Source organism: Choristoneura fumiferana, chromosome 8 (assembly GCF_025370935.1).
Source record: "Choristoneura fumiferana chromosome 8, NRCan_CFum_1, whole genome shotgun sequence".
Lineage (NCBI taxonomy): Eukaryota > Metazoa > Arthropoda > Insecta > Lepidoptera > Tortricidae > Choristoneura > Choristoneura fumiferana.
The window spans coordinates 11,161,921-11,176,499 of NC_133479.1; the positions used below are offsets into that span (position 1 = coordinate 11,161,921).

Below are 14,579 nucleotides of genomic sequence, written 5' to 3' on the forward strand. Positions count from 1 at the left end.
TAAACGAATTCTTCGTTGATGAAGTCGCGGGCAACAGCTAGGTAGTGCATAATTATTATTTACTTTTTAAGTGTCTTTTTGGCGGCGCTTTTTAGTCGGTTTTTTATTTTTGGTGGCGTTATTTTTTGTAAAAAAAAAACGTTTTATCGAGCATCCGAGGTCTTATTTGTGCCTTCCTGGTCCTGCATAAATACTAGACCACATGTTATATTTTACCACCATGAAAAGATAGGTGTTCGACATAAAATTTTTAATTAGGCATGGCTATTGTCAATTAGTTTCAGCCGGTCTGCAGTGTTGAGGTGGCCGAATTTAGACAGAAACGACAAATTATTATTCTAGCCATACCGCAAGGCTGTTTCTTCATACCCACCCAATACAAATGTAAAAGTATAAAACCGACCGCCTCCCTGACAACGGCACAACACACACACGTCGTCTGTCGTGAATACTTGCCCACTTTGTTAAACACAAAAAAAAAACAATATGTTCAAGCTGGTAAGTTGAAATATCACATGCCGATAATTTACTAATTACTAAGCCACGAGTGCTTAAACATTTTTGAACAAAAACTGGAAGACCAGTTTTTCTGGTTTCGAGGTTCCGGATTAAGTGCTATAATTACACTGTGTACTCTATTTTAATATTTCTTATATTATTCGTTTTAATAACAATACGTTTACTCAACAAAATCCCCGTATCCCCGTCTGTCAATTCGAAAATCTTAATATACGTTGAATATTTACGTTGAATACACTTTTGTATGGATATTATTTTCCAATTATAGAGTTATTTTCATACGGTATACAGTAGACAGATTATTATCTAGTAAATCATTATTCATCTTTCGAGGAACCAAGACAACAAAAAAAATACATTTTGATTATTGATGTCAACCACTGTAAGACTGTAACACCTAATGTAAATTATTGTCGTTTGATTTTAAATACTTTTAGTTCTAGAGCTATTACTCAACCATGAATCAAATGAATCAACGGCAAATTTATAGAGCTGAAGCTGATTTGCTCCTAATTTAAGTACTATGCGTAGGTGTACGTTCGTTAGGCATGCTATTTTAGAATAAATAAATACAGCTTTTATTCTAGCATCCTTTCTAAGATATATTTACACTGAATAGCGTCCAAAATGTTTTGAATGAGGGCTATCGCGAATGAATTCGCCACTAGAGGCGCTAGTGTAGCGTGAGGTCTCCGAAATGTAAAATCTCATAGTTTTTGGGTGAGCTACGCGGGTTTATTTATAATTAGAATAATTTTGTGAATTGCATTACCTGAAATTAATTATGGCAATTATGCGTTCCGGGGCAATGAATGTCTGTGTTTTGTGACAGTTTTGTCTTTCGGAAACTTTTGTCCTCCCGTTTTTACCGAACAAAACGGGACTACGCAACACTGTGGTTGCTCGATATTTTTATGGTACGGTTTTAAGGTGTATTAAATATGATTTTAATCTAAACTTTATTTCCACGCCCGTAATAACAGACTTTGAAAGCCACACTTAAAAACCTCACGCAAGAGTGGCGCCATTTAGGAAGACAAAAAACGATAGCCCTCATTGAATCCACATCCTTTAAAATTTGCAATCTTAGTGCATACCTACCACCTGGTTAATTGATTGGGCAGAATTATAATAGGTATTCACATTATTATTTTTAATTTTTTACTTTTTCTACAGTTAATCGCCGCCTGTTTCTTGGCCGTCGCTGCTGCTAAGCCAAGTGTGCTGGCTCCCGTAGCCGCTGCTTACACTGCACCTGTAGCTGCAGCGTACACCGCCCCCGTAGCGGCAGCGTACACTGCCCCTGTAGCTGCTGCGTACACCAGCCCTGTAGCTGCAGCGTACACCAGCCCTGTAGCTGCAGCGTACACTGCCCCGGTAGCGGCCGCTTACACTGCTCCCGCCTACGCTTCCCCTGTGGCCGCAGCGTACACTGCGCCTATCTCTGCGTACTCTCCCTACTCCGCGTACCCCGCTTACGGTTCATACGGCTATGCCTCCCCTTACTCTACGTACTACCTCCGACGTTAACTAAAAACAAGTATTAAATTACATTTAATCGACTCTCAACGAAACAATAAATGATCTGATACCAACAAGGACAAAAATATGCCTTTTTAATTCTTGATTACCTCCATATTACTTATGTATTTGATTTATTTTATTAGTAGCAAAAAAGTTTAACAATAGGGATGTTGACACCACCAATCAATTGACGTACTATTTATGAGCTGTCAAAACACAATTCTCCCATAGAGTTTGAATGGAAATAGCAACTTATGACGTCACTTGTCCGCACACTCAATCACCTAACTATTTATTTGTTTTAAAGCAACAAAAAAATCTAATTTTGCAGTTAATCGAAAATTAATCTGGTTTTCAGGGCTAATAAAGCGTTTTTTTACTGGAGTCATGTCTTCGAATTATTTTTTAATGGTGTCAACATCTCTATTGTTTATTTGTGTTGCACTTTTTTTTACTACTGTCTATATTCATTATTGTAAGTAAATACTTAAAACAGGTGATATTGCAAAAGATATTCGTGCAAAATAGAATACCAAATTTTAAGGTTATACTTTACACGTCATCGTCATCAACCGGATTCGATCGGATAAGTACAAAAACAGGTAAATAAATCATGTTGGTATTAAGACTTTTAGCTCTATATCGTACTGTGATGTCATTTTACACATTGTTGTTAATTAGATTTTTATAACAATTTAATATGTAAATTGTAATAAATTCCTATTAATAAAATGGTTGGATCCCTATTAACAATAATTTAGTAGGTATGCTTAATCGGAGGTGTGGTTCACTTTTAAAACGCTATGTGTGTCTGTCTATGGCACCGTAGCTCTTAATCGGGTGGACCGATGTGAATGCGGTTTTTTGTTATTTGAAAGCAGGCTTCTAGCAATGGTTCATAGACAGATATTGTACTTTGAAGTGACAAAGTTTTATTTTTTATTTATTTATTTATTAGAACCTTCAACAACAAGTACACTTTTTCATATGTTTACAAGATACATGTACAATCTAACACGAAGTGCCTCATCAGTTACAGAAGGACACCGCATGCACTATTTTGAAACATTTGATAACAACAAGTATTTTGATAATAATAATAACAAATTAGAAAAGAGAGAAAAAAATACAACTTAATTTTCTCTAAAATATAAACTTAATTAAAAAGTTATTTAAACTATAGTGCTACTTATTAAACACTTTCTTTATAGATAAAAAGCTGGATGAGTAAAGGTCGACATAATGTTGGTGCTTCTGGTAAACTGCGAACATACGCGAAAGAGGACAATGCAGCTTTAAATTAGTATGATGCTTACTTAAACTAAATAATTGAATACTGTTAATATTGCATGATCTAGGGGTTTTAAGAGGTACACGGAATTTAATTTTCTGTAATAAATCAGGGCAGTCTAAAGTGCTGGTCACAATTTTTTTCAAAAACACCAAATCAATCATGGCTCTCCTGTCTGCCAGTGAACCAATTTTAAAGAATCTCAGACGCGAAAGATAGCTTCTAAGTACCCTTATTTTTTTGCAACTACGTGTTAAATGTGTAACAAATCTTTTTTGGACTTTTTCAATTCTGTTTATATTCGTGAAATAACATGGGGACCAAACTACACTACAATATTCCAGATTACTTCGAACTAAGGAATTATATAATATTAACTTAGTAACAGTGTTTTTGAAGTTTTTGCATTCCCGAAGAACAAAGCCTAGCATTTTTGATGCTTTTAGAATGATATCATCAATGTGGTCATTGAAATTTAACTTAGAGTCGAATTTCACACCAACATCTTTTATATTTTTTACTTCATCAAGTGCTACACCATTCAAGTAATACTTAGAGAGGACAATATTTTTATTTCTTGTAAATTTAATATGTTGGGGTTTTCAACTTTTTGTTGGTTAGGTTATAATTAAATCGAAAATGGTTTATTTTGGACAGAATTAATAGGAGTTAGGTATTTACCTTCTACTGCAAGCAGAGCGGATTCCGTTCGGAGTCCTTTTAAAGATCTGTACACATTACACCGTATATATCATGCCATGAATGTAATAGGAACGCCTTAGACGGAGTGTCAAACGCATACATGACACGCGACGTGGCGTCGGTTGGTTACAGAAAGTGCTAGTGGGCATAGACTCATACTTTTCGATACAAAGAATATATTTTTCCGTGACACGTTGCTATTGCGGTCATGATACAGTGTACAGTCACCAGCATTAATATCTGCCACAGTGGAACGTGCAAATATATCTGACACGTACTTCCGGCCCTAGAAATAGTTGTATCAGATATTTATGCACGCTTGCTGCGTCAGAAATTGGTGCTGGTGCCTGTACCTATTGTATAGAGACCGCACAATCACGAACTGCATAAATGTGCTTCCACTGAACAGTATAAGCTTGTTACTCGTCTACTCGTCGTCATCGTCTGTCGTTGTTGTGTCTATTTTGACCACGGCCACTGTAATGTGGTCGAAACGTCGAGGTAAATATTACTCGTGTGTTTAAGCGTGATAAGTCCGGTTTGTGGTATTTTGACTATGAATGAAAATCACGAAAGTTTAAAACGTTAAATTACATTATTTTCCTTTCTGAGTTGATGCTACTGGTGATATTCGAACATTTAAACCATTTAGTACCTAAGTAAAAGTAAATAAGTGTATTTATGATTTGAGGCACTGTTGGTGGCTCTGCAAGATATATGTTGTACATATCGATAAATTAATTCGCCCTGTCGTCCCAATTACCGGTTGGCGGCTAACAATATCGCACCGATATTTCATGAAGCTAATTTTGGAACGGGTTAACCCGTTATTAATTTATTATGACAACGTCAAACTTATGGGAACATATGTGGTTTCCGTGAGACTGGAGTGATTAATCAAAACCACGTGCCGAAACCAAATTTATTATATTGGATCGGAAATCAAATGCCTTTCGAGCTTGTCTTACCTGTGAAAACTAATTTAAATTGTAAAGTATAGGCTCCTATTCAGAAGATAATCAGTTTCAATCGGCTTATAAAAAGTTTAGTTAGTTTTAGGTGCGTTTGATTCCATCTTCTCTATACCTATAAAACAGTACCGTGACTGACTGGCTGAAAGACAACGCACAGCCTAAACTACTGGTGCTAGAGACTTGAAATTTGGCATACATGTACCATCAGCCAAATATGTGGTCTACGACCCCAGAGTTGACAATCGTTTGCATGTCATAAAACAATAATGCCAAAAGACGTGTCTGTCAACTTGAAAGTTCGCCTTTAGCGACATATTAATTTGATAGGAACTTGTTTAATAATTAGTAGACCACTTATTTGTCTGATGGTACGCCGCAGCTGCGGGATGCGGTGACAGTGTGATAATGATTAGCTCGACCCTTGTTATAAAAGGACCTGCCATGTGAGAGTTGGATTCGGCCACTGAAGCAGGACTGATATTTCGTAAGATTTGTCCTTTCGTGTTAGCAGGGTAGAATACACGTCGTAAGTATCGCTAAAGTGTGGCTAGGCTACCCGTAATATATATATTTTACCAAAAAATGGAAAAACAAAAAAATAGTTTAGTAAAATAGGTTATTTTTTAGTAAACCGCAGGTTTCTATGTACAGGTATTATTGGAAGAATAAGCATCCTTAAACAATAAATACTTCCCAAAGTTACTAATTCACGCGGACGAAGTCGCGGGCAAAAGCTAGTTATTACATAAACCACTCGTATACCTAGTTTGTCGAATCAGTTGAATAACGACGCGCCGTCGAATGTACAATGCATCGCAATGCCTTCGACTTTTCACTTTATTGTTAGAGTGAAAAGTCCCCAAATACACAGCGTACATACATACATACAGCATACATTGCAGGTGGTAGGACCTTGTGCAAGGTCCGCTCGGATTGCTATCACCATCTTGCTCGCTAATCCTGCCGTGAAGCAGCAGTGTTTGCACTGTTGTGTTTCGGCGTGGAGAGTAAGACAGCCGGTGAAATTACTGGCACTTGAGTTACCCCATCTTAGGCCTCTAGGTTGGCAACGCATCTGCAATCCCCCTGGTGTTGCAGGTGTCTATGGGTGGTGGTGATCTCTTACCATCAGGAGACCCACTTGCTCGTTTGCCATCCAGTCGAATAAAAATAAAAAAATACACGCACACACATTTATATCAACGTGATATATGTAAGTCAACAGCATAAAGATTTTCTGCATGTTCCTGTCTAGGTACAAATAAACTTGGACTAGGTAAATCGGTTCAGAAGCAGTCGATTGGAAAAGATGGAAGTATGAAATAAAGATACAACTTACCCTAAGAATAGACGACACCACCATTCAACTGACAAACTTTTCATGAGCTATCCAAACACGATTCTTAATTTTTAACATATAATAGGGGGGCAAACGATCAGGTGGGTCACCTGATGGAAAGCAATCACCGCCGGCAATGGACACCCCATAACATAAGTTGAATTACAGATGTGTTGCAGCCCTTTGAGAAAGGAGTAGGCTCGTTTTTTGAAGATCCTAAGTTGTACTAGAGATACTGCCGCTGGGTGTACTGCCTTTTCGGCGAAATATGTTTCGCCAAATTTCACTTAGCAACCAAGAGCGTACTCCTACCTTAAAGGCCGGCAACGCAACTTCTGGTGTTGCAGGTGTCCATGGGCGACGGTAATCGCTTACCATCAGGCGATCCGCCTGCTCGTTTGCCCCCTATACCATAAAAATAAACCTATCGCCGAAGTTTCATTTGGCAAACCAATCGTTGGCATAACTTTACTTCACATTTCTCTTATTTTGCTAAATTTTTATATTGCAAAATTTTACTTCATCACACTTTTATGTGGCAAATAATTATGTAGCAAAAATAATAATAGAGAAGATCTTTAATTTTCCAAGGTCATTCAATCTCCCGTACTGTTTGATCGCTCCGAATTACTATCATGCGCTTCTTCAGCTAATCTCTATTCCAGCGCCGTGCGCGTGCGCAGGGCCCTGGTTACGTGCAAGCGGCCTTCGTGAGTCAGTATAAAGATTGCTGCTGTTTGCTGCTGGACATCATTCGTTCACCAGCAGCACCGTGTCAACAAACCAACAAAATGTTCAAATTGGTAAGCAGAAAATTTGGGACAATCCTTTCACAATGCACCTCTATGATCCCCAAAAAACGTCTTAATAATTTTCAAGTGCCTCCGCGTTGTCTCTTAGTCAGTCACTCAGTAACATTATTCGTTTATAGTAACAGAAGATAGATTTGACAGTAAATGAAACTTTTTAGATTTACACACAATTCGTATAAACAAGTTTGAATCTTTGAATTTTGCATAAAACACTAGCAATAAAATGAGAACCTTCAAAATTCATTTTTCTTGCCTGCTCCATTTAATAATAATTATATTAATTTATTTACAGTTCATCTTCGCCTGCTTCCTGGCCGTGGCTGCGGCTAAGCCACTGGTGGTGAGCTACGCGTCTCCTGTGGCGGCGGCGTACACCGCGCCCGTGGCGGCCGCCTACACCGCGCCCCTAGCCTACTCCGCCTACAGTGCCTACACCGCGCCAGTAGCCTACTCTGCCTATGGCTACGCCGCTCCCTACTCTGCCTACTACCTGCGCTGAAGACTGAAGATGAATTAATTACATTCGAGTTATTTGCAACGTATCCCACAATAAACCATGACAGTAAACCAAAACTTTTTTTTAATTATAGAAAAGCCCCTATAGTTACATAAGTAAAATTTGCAATTATTCATTTTTAATCTGCCGACCTAAGACCTAAGATTTTTTTTACGTTTATTAGTGACATTTAAGGTTTTAAAAAGAGCAATACATAAATTTAAACAAATTGTCACGAAATGGTTTCAACTCAGCTTGATGTCTGCCTTACAGCCGACGCTAGTCTTCCGTTAGAACCATTCTACATTTATTGTTCAACTAGCCAACAGGTACTTAACAACCCGCGACTCCGTCCGCGTAGAATTCTTTTATCGCTATCCCGCGGGAAATATGCAATTTCCCGAAGCAAATATAGGATAGTTCTATGTTCTTCCTTAGGGCTCAAACTATCTGTATACCGAATTTCATCTAAATCGGTTCTGCGGCTTAGACGTGATCTAGTAACAAACAGACTTTCAAACTTTCGCATTTATAAAATTAGTAGGATAGTAGGATATTACAGTAGGTAATGATATATCATTTTAAAAATCAAAAAATAATATTAATTTACTCTTTTTTTAATTCTTTTTTTTACTTCGGTACATTAGTAAATCGTAAATAGCGAGTAAGACTGCCGCATTAAGAAACCACCCAGTATAGAGCGTCGAACGGCATCTTCATACATCTTCAGATATTTAGTGATGTAGTGCAGTGTAGTGTAGTAGTGTGGAATTTAGTGTGTAATTTTAGTTTTTTTTATATATAATATAAACGGACAAAAGAAGAAATGTAAGAATGAAATGACAAAGAACGAAACAGTTCTTTTAATATTAATATACTTATATAACATTCGGAAACAAATAAAAAAATCCTAGGTGGTAAAAACAGATTTTTTGGTACTAATTTCCAGTACACTGCATAAAAAATATATAAATTTCGATTTTTGACAGTTACATTGTTTAGAGCTTATTGCACCTCTCTATATACGTGCCTGGGGCACGGTATACGCAGCGGGCCTAAAGGTCCAGAGCAACAATGCGTTCCGGGTGTTGATAGGGTCTGCCTCGCTTCTGCAACGCATCAGGGATGTTCGCGGAAGCACGCGTTGATTGTTTTTACGCGTGCGCGCCAGCCTCAACGTCATCATGTCTATGATCGCGGGCAGACTGGACTGTGCCTATATGACACGTGGAAACTATATGCCCTCACTAGTATCATAATGTGGTGAAATGATTTTATTTATTTATTCACTCATAGGACTGCCAGGACCGGAGGATCTTATAAAACCGGGCGACCGTGTGAATACACTATCCGGTTTAACAGGATCCGATAGCTAGTAGATCCTACAAAACTTGACGCCGTGTGAACGGGCTCTAGGTATAAGGTGAGCAATAACAGTTAGGATAAATAAGCCATGCCTTGACAGTAAATAATAGTAATTGAACGCATAATGGAGGAATTACCATATAGGTGTAGATTTTTTTTTTTTTTTTTTTTTTTTATTAATATAATCGAAACAATATAAATACAATGAACTTATTATGCCACTATTGGAAAACCCACTGGGGGTTTATGTAATAAGCGGTTCAGTACATAGATTTTTTGCTTAAGATAATTAAGTTGAAGTATAAATAGTTAGTTGCAAGTAGTTAATAGGTAGGTACTTTGTTGTCACTCTCAAGGTAATACTTTTTGAGTATTTTCTTACATTTTACTAAACATAAACAAAAATTCAGTGTAGTTTTATGTGACGATTAAACTTTACTAATTTTTGTGGGTAGTTTGTTTGAGAAAAATAAAAAGGGTAATTGAGAAGTTACAGTGACAAATTAAATTGTTTGTTTTGATGGTAGCATGGTGAACTCTGATGATGAGCTCTGGTTGAGTACGAAACGCGTAAGTGCCGTGTGGTGGTAGTGATAAAAGGGTTTGTGTGATTTGTGTGTGTTCTTACAGTGTGGATGTGGAGGAACTGCATGAACACACATTTCTTGCATAAACGTAGCTATCATAAGGTCGCGGGTGAGCAAAGTACTTAATTGTTTCAGTTCATTGATATGGAGCTCCGCAAAGTAACGCCTGATTCTATTAATTATTAAAAATATCATGTATAAACCAGTACACTTGGCAGTAATGCGGTTTTCAATTTTACTCATTTCGTTTTATCAATATCATAGATCTGGCTCATCAGTACCACGAATCGTCAATGCACTTACCTTGCTTTCATGATAATGCAAAGTTGAGGAATGTAATTTTCCTATTTCATTCAGTGTAACTAACTTCGTAAATTTCTAACTACGAGTAAGAGAAGCATAGTTTAATGTATTAGACTAGATTTAGCTTAACCAGATTTTTTATTTGAGTTTCGTTGTGATGCGGACATTCGTATCAATCAATCAATCAATTAATATCATTTATTTGTGAACATAGGTCATTAGTATTACAGGTGTTACATAACATTGGGTGGTATCGCTATGCTTCGCCATAAGGCATACAAAATAGCTGGCACTAAAACATGCAGCATGCTATACAAATTAAACTAATGCGCATTATAACTAAGTATACACATTACATTAAAATACGGACTATATTCTAAGTTATACTACTAAGGACTGTTGCGGCTAAAAACTTTCATTCAGATAAGCTTGAATGGAATAGTAGGCTTTTTCACATAGAAAGCCATGCAATGCTCTTTTAAATTTAATTATGTCGTCTATATCTAAAATACATTTTGGCAAATGATTGAATATTTTAGGGGCCATACCAAATATACTTTTAGCTAATAAGGCAGTATTAAAACGCCTTCTGGTTATTTTACCTCGCTGACGTGCACTGTTAAAAGAAGGAAACTGACCAGTGTTACATTTGACATAAAGAGCTACTTCATAAATATAAAGGCATGCCAAAGTTAATATCTTAAATTTAATGAAGTATGGTTTACAGGAAACAAAATGTGTAATGCCACATATTGCTCGTATACATTTTTTTTTGGCCTCTAAATGCCATATCACGATCTGAAGAGTTCCCCCAGAAAATAACCCCATATCTGAGTGTAGAAGTTACATAAGCATGATACGCCATTAGCACTGTGGACATATTAGCTACTTATCTTACATTATATAAAGCGTATGAGTATTGGCTGAGTTTCTTACATATCATTTCAATTTGATATTTCCATGACAATCTATTATCCAAACGTAATCCTAGAAAACGTGTCGAGTCAGTTTCGTCAATATTTTGATCCCTATAGCTCATCACTAAATTAGGTACACTGTTAATATTTTGTCTAAAGTTTATTATTTTTGTTTTAGCCATGTTAATTTTCAAATTATTTTTACGTAACCATTCAATTAGTGATTCAAGCGTCTTATCAATATCTTATGTATGTTTCTAAATTTTCTCCTGAAAATATAGCTGTACTGTCATCAGCGAAGAGACCATGGGATAGTTAATAGCACGTTGTAGATCATTTATATAAATGAGAAATAAAAGCGGTCCTAAGACGATTCCTTGTGGTACTCGGAACAAAACATAAAAATGGTGTACTGTCATGGTTTATTGTGGCATTACAATTGTAGATAATACAATTTAATTGATCTTCAAAGTTCAGCGCAGGTAGTAGGCAGAGTAGGGAGCGGCATAGCCATAGGCAGAGTAGGCTACTGGTGCTGTGTAGGCACTGTAGGCGGAGTAGGCTAGGGGCGCGGTGTAAGCGGCCGCCACGGGCGCGGTGTACGCCGCCGCCACAGGAGACGCGTAGCTCACCACCAGGGGCTTAGCCGCAGCCACGGCCAGAAAGCAGGCAAAGATGAACTGTAAATAAAGATAAACGGCTTAAGTTGAATTATGATCATATCAAAAGTATAAAAAAAAAAGAATATTGTACACACCACCCATCCCCATCACCTTGTTAACTATTTAAAAAAGTGCCAACTAAAAATAGTTCAGTTAAGTCTTTAGAGAATCTGTATTTTTATTAACTAACTAGCTATGTAATAGCTGAAAATAACAAAATAAATGAAAAATTTAAACAAACCGCTGAATTAACATTTAATTGCATTTACGAAATTGCTGTCGTGTGTGCTGTGTTTTAATTAAAACAGCTTGATTGGCATTAATTGTTCGAATTAACGATATCTTTTTCAACTTACCAATTTGAACATTTTGATAATTTGTTTTCACAGTGGTGCTTCTGCGCTAAGTGATGCCCATCTACCGTGAGCAGTAAACTTTATAGTTGGTCACGAAGGCCGCGAGTACGCAACGAGGGAGCACGGCTTGACAGGAAAAAGTTTGAGCTAATTGTCGCATGGTATTAAAAAAAAAGTAACTCAAAATGATTTATGAATGAACATGTATCGATAACAGAACATATTTATAAGTATTTTCATAGATCATTTTGTTTGAATTTTGAGTAGTCCATACTAATTCTACCTGTCAATCTGGCAAATTCTAGAAAACAAAACAAATTTTTAAAATTTAAAAAATAAACTGAAAATAAGTTTGTGATCCGTTAGAGATACTGATTGACATATTGAAATTTTCATGATGATTAAAACCTGCTTGATATTTTATTTTTAATCAAGCATAATTGAACCATTGTTCATGCAAATGTGATATCTAGATTTACGCATGGTGACTTTCACTCGTGTTATTTTAATTGGTTCGTTATTCTCAAAGCTAAAAGCTTCAGACATCACACTAACTTACGGATATCAAGTCAAGAGTTAGGGAAAGCAATAAACGTGCAAGTGTAAACTATAAAATGCAAAGAACTATGGCATTCAATGGTAACCTTTGAAGTAAGGGAATGCCAATAAATGGTTTGTGTAGGACGCAACGGAACAATCACAGTAAAATGAAGAGCTCTATGAAAGCATAAAATAGTAAAGGAAGGCAAGTTTTATTATTGCTTTCACGTGCATTTAATTTATTATGAGGCTTTTGCTCGACGGAATGCATGGAGCAAAATGAAGATCATGTTTCCGTCTACTAATCTGTGGATGTAACTAACTGTTAGACTGTAGGTAATAAAATAACGTAGCTGTTATAATTAAGTTTTCACCTCAGCGCCTCAAACAGGCAGGTTTTGCTATGAGAAATCAGTGAGCAAAATATGATTTTGAAATATTTCCAAAATGTAAATTTTCCCGCTCTTTTAATAAAGTAGGCAACCTCGTTGCACGAAAGCCGCATCTCTTGTTTTTTTTCCGTATACTGCCACTACAGTTGGAATAAATATTTGTCAAATTGAATGAATTTGTAACAAATCTATTTATGTTTATGTAATACTCGTAGAAATCTTAAAGGTTTTTAATAACATTTATAATGAATTATACGTTTATTGTTCAACCTTTTTAATGACCCAAAGATGAGGCTTTTTGCAGTATTAAAAAATAAGTATGACATATTTTACAAGAATATTTTACAAGAAGTTCTAACTAAGTTCAAATTACAATGTATGTTATGAGTACGAGATTTGTATTGTACCTACTCAAATTCAAATTCAAAACCTCTCTACTTACCGCTTTAGAACAATGTTTGGCATTCTTAACTTTCTGGTGACTTTTTAAAGATATGTAATCGCGACTGTACAGTATGTATGTATCATTTTTTGAGTTAGGGTTTTTAATGTGATTGATTATTATATTTGTTCCTAAATAATCGGATTATATTTAAAAAATTGTGTTTGTTTTGTTAACATGTAGGTAAGTGTATGTGGTTTAAATTATGTTCTCGCTGCTGAGGGGAAAAATTGTATGTGTTACACGAGACCAAAGTTTTTTGTATCTCGTGCAAAAAATAATAAACCTTTTTCTCCCATTTAACTTTTATTTAATTATGTTGTGATAAAAATTAACAAGACAAGAATTTCGGGATTTTGTGAGAATTATCCCTATGTTTGTATATCTTATCTTTAACAGAATCATTTATTTATTTATTAAATGCAATATAGCACTAACATTATGAAACCCGGAAGGGGCAGCATTTTTACGAGAGAGAGAGTTTTCAAAACAATAAATTGGTCTTAGAATTAAATGAAAGTTGTGGCAATAATACAAAATCAAAATAGAAAAGAATAATTAAAAAACAATAACAATAATTGTAATATTAATAATTGTAGTCATGCAATACTCTTATGTCAGAATTTTATTGGAATAAGTCAATAATTATTAGTGACTGTTATACTCGTCGAAGAACTAAAGTCACTGACATAGCTGGAAAAATATGCTAGTTGAAGTGGCAATGGGCGGGCCATATCGCTCGAAGAACAGATAACCGTTGGGGGAGAAAAGTTCTCGAGTGGCGACCACGATCCGGAAGGCGAGGCGTTGGCAGGCCTCCTACCAGGTGGACTGACGACATCGTGAGAGTTACGGGAAACCGGTGGATGCAAGTGGCGAGTTGTCGTTCATTGTGGCGGTCTAAGGGGGAGGCCTTTGTTCAGCAGTGGACGTCTTCCGGCTGATGATGATGATGATGATGTTATGCTAAAGGTATCAGGTAAAGGTGTCAGGACGATTTAATATTACTATCATAATGTCATATAGTCTTATCTTGTTTTGAGTGTGTAAACAATGGCATTGGTAAAACATTTTTTAATTTAATTTTCGATTAGGTAGGCCATACTTTGTGATAATTATTCGTTAAAATATTCTTCAAGCGAGTAATAACTTTTTTTTATCAAGAATTGCTTCAGTAGTTTGTTAAATTTAATATCATGTTCCTCATTTTTTAATTGATCATTTATTTTATTATAAGCTTTAATTGCCATCGAGTTTAATGCCCTTCCTTTCTCCCTTAAGATCTTCACTATGTAAAAGAAAGGAATTGCCGCATTCAGATTTCTTATAGCTATTACAGAACATACTTATGGTGCTAT

At 36.2% G+C, this 14,579-nt stretch overlaps 3 protein-coding genes across 3 annotated transcripts; 2 read left to right on the forward strand and 1 right to left on the reverse strand.

The window, feature by feature from the left end:
- Positions 1-393: 393 nt before the first annotated feature.
- On the forward strand, positions 394-2,808 carry LOC141430470 (uncharacterized). Its single transcript, XM_074091182.1, has 2 exons — positions 394-498; positions 1,696-2,808. Exons 1-2 carry the CDS (start codon positions 487-489, stop codon positions 2,047-2,049), a joined length of 366 nt encoding a protein of 121 aa, XP_073947283.1. The 5' UTR covers positions 394-486; the 3' UTR covers positions 2,050-2,808.
- A 4,235-nt stretch (positions 2,809-7,043) lies between these two features.
- On the forward strand, positions 7,044-7,734 carry LOC141430471 (uncharacterized). The gene is made up of 2 exons (XM_074091183.1): positions 7,044-7,152; positions 7,454-7,734. The coding sequence occupies exons 1-2, from the start codon at positions 7,141-7,143 to the stop codon at positions 7,658-7,660; spliced, it is 219 nt and encodes a 72-aa protein (XP_073947284.1). The 5' UTR covers positions 7,044-7,140; the 3' UTR covers positions 7,661-7,734.
- A 3,500-nt stretch (positions 7,735-11,234) lies between these two features.
- On the reverse strand, positions 11,235-11,949 carry LOC141430036 (uncharacterized). Its single transcript, XM_074090575.1, has 2 exons — positions 11,848-11,949; positions 11,235-11,509 (listed from the first exon to the last, which is right to left on the reverse strand). The coding sequence occupies exons 1-2, from the start codon at positions 11,857-11,859 to the stop codon at positions 11,303-11,305; spliced, it is 219 nt and encodes a 72-aa protein (XP_073946676.1). The 5' UTR covers positions 11,860-11,949; the 3' UTR covers positions 11,235-11,302.
- Positions 11,950-14,579: the final 2,630 nt, after the last annotated feature.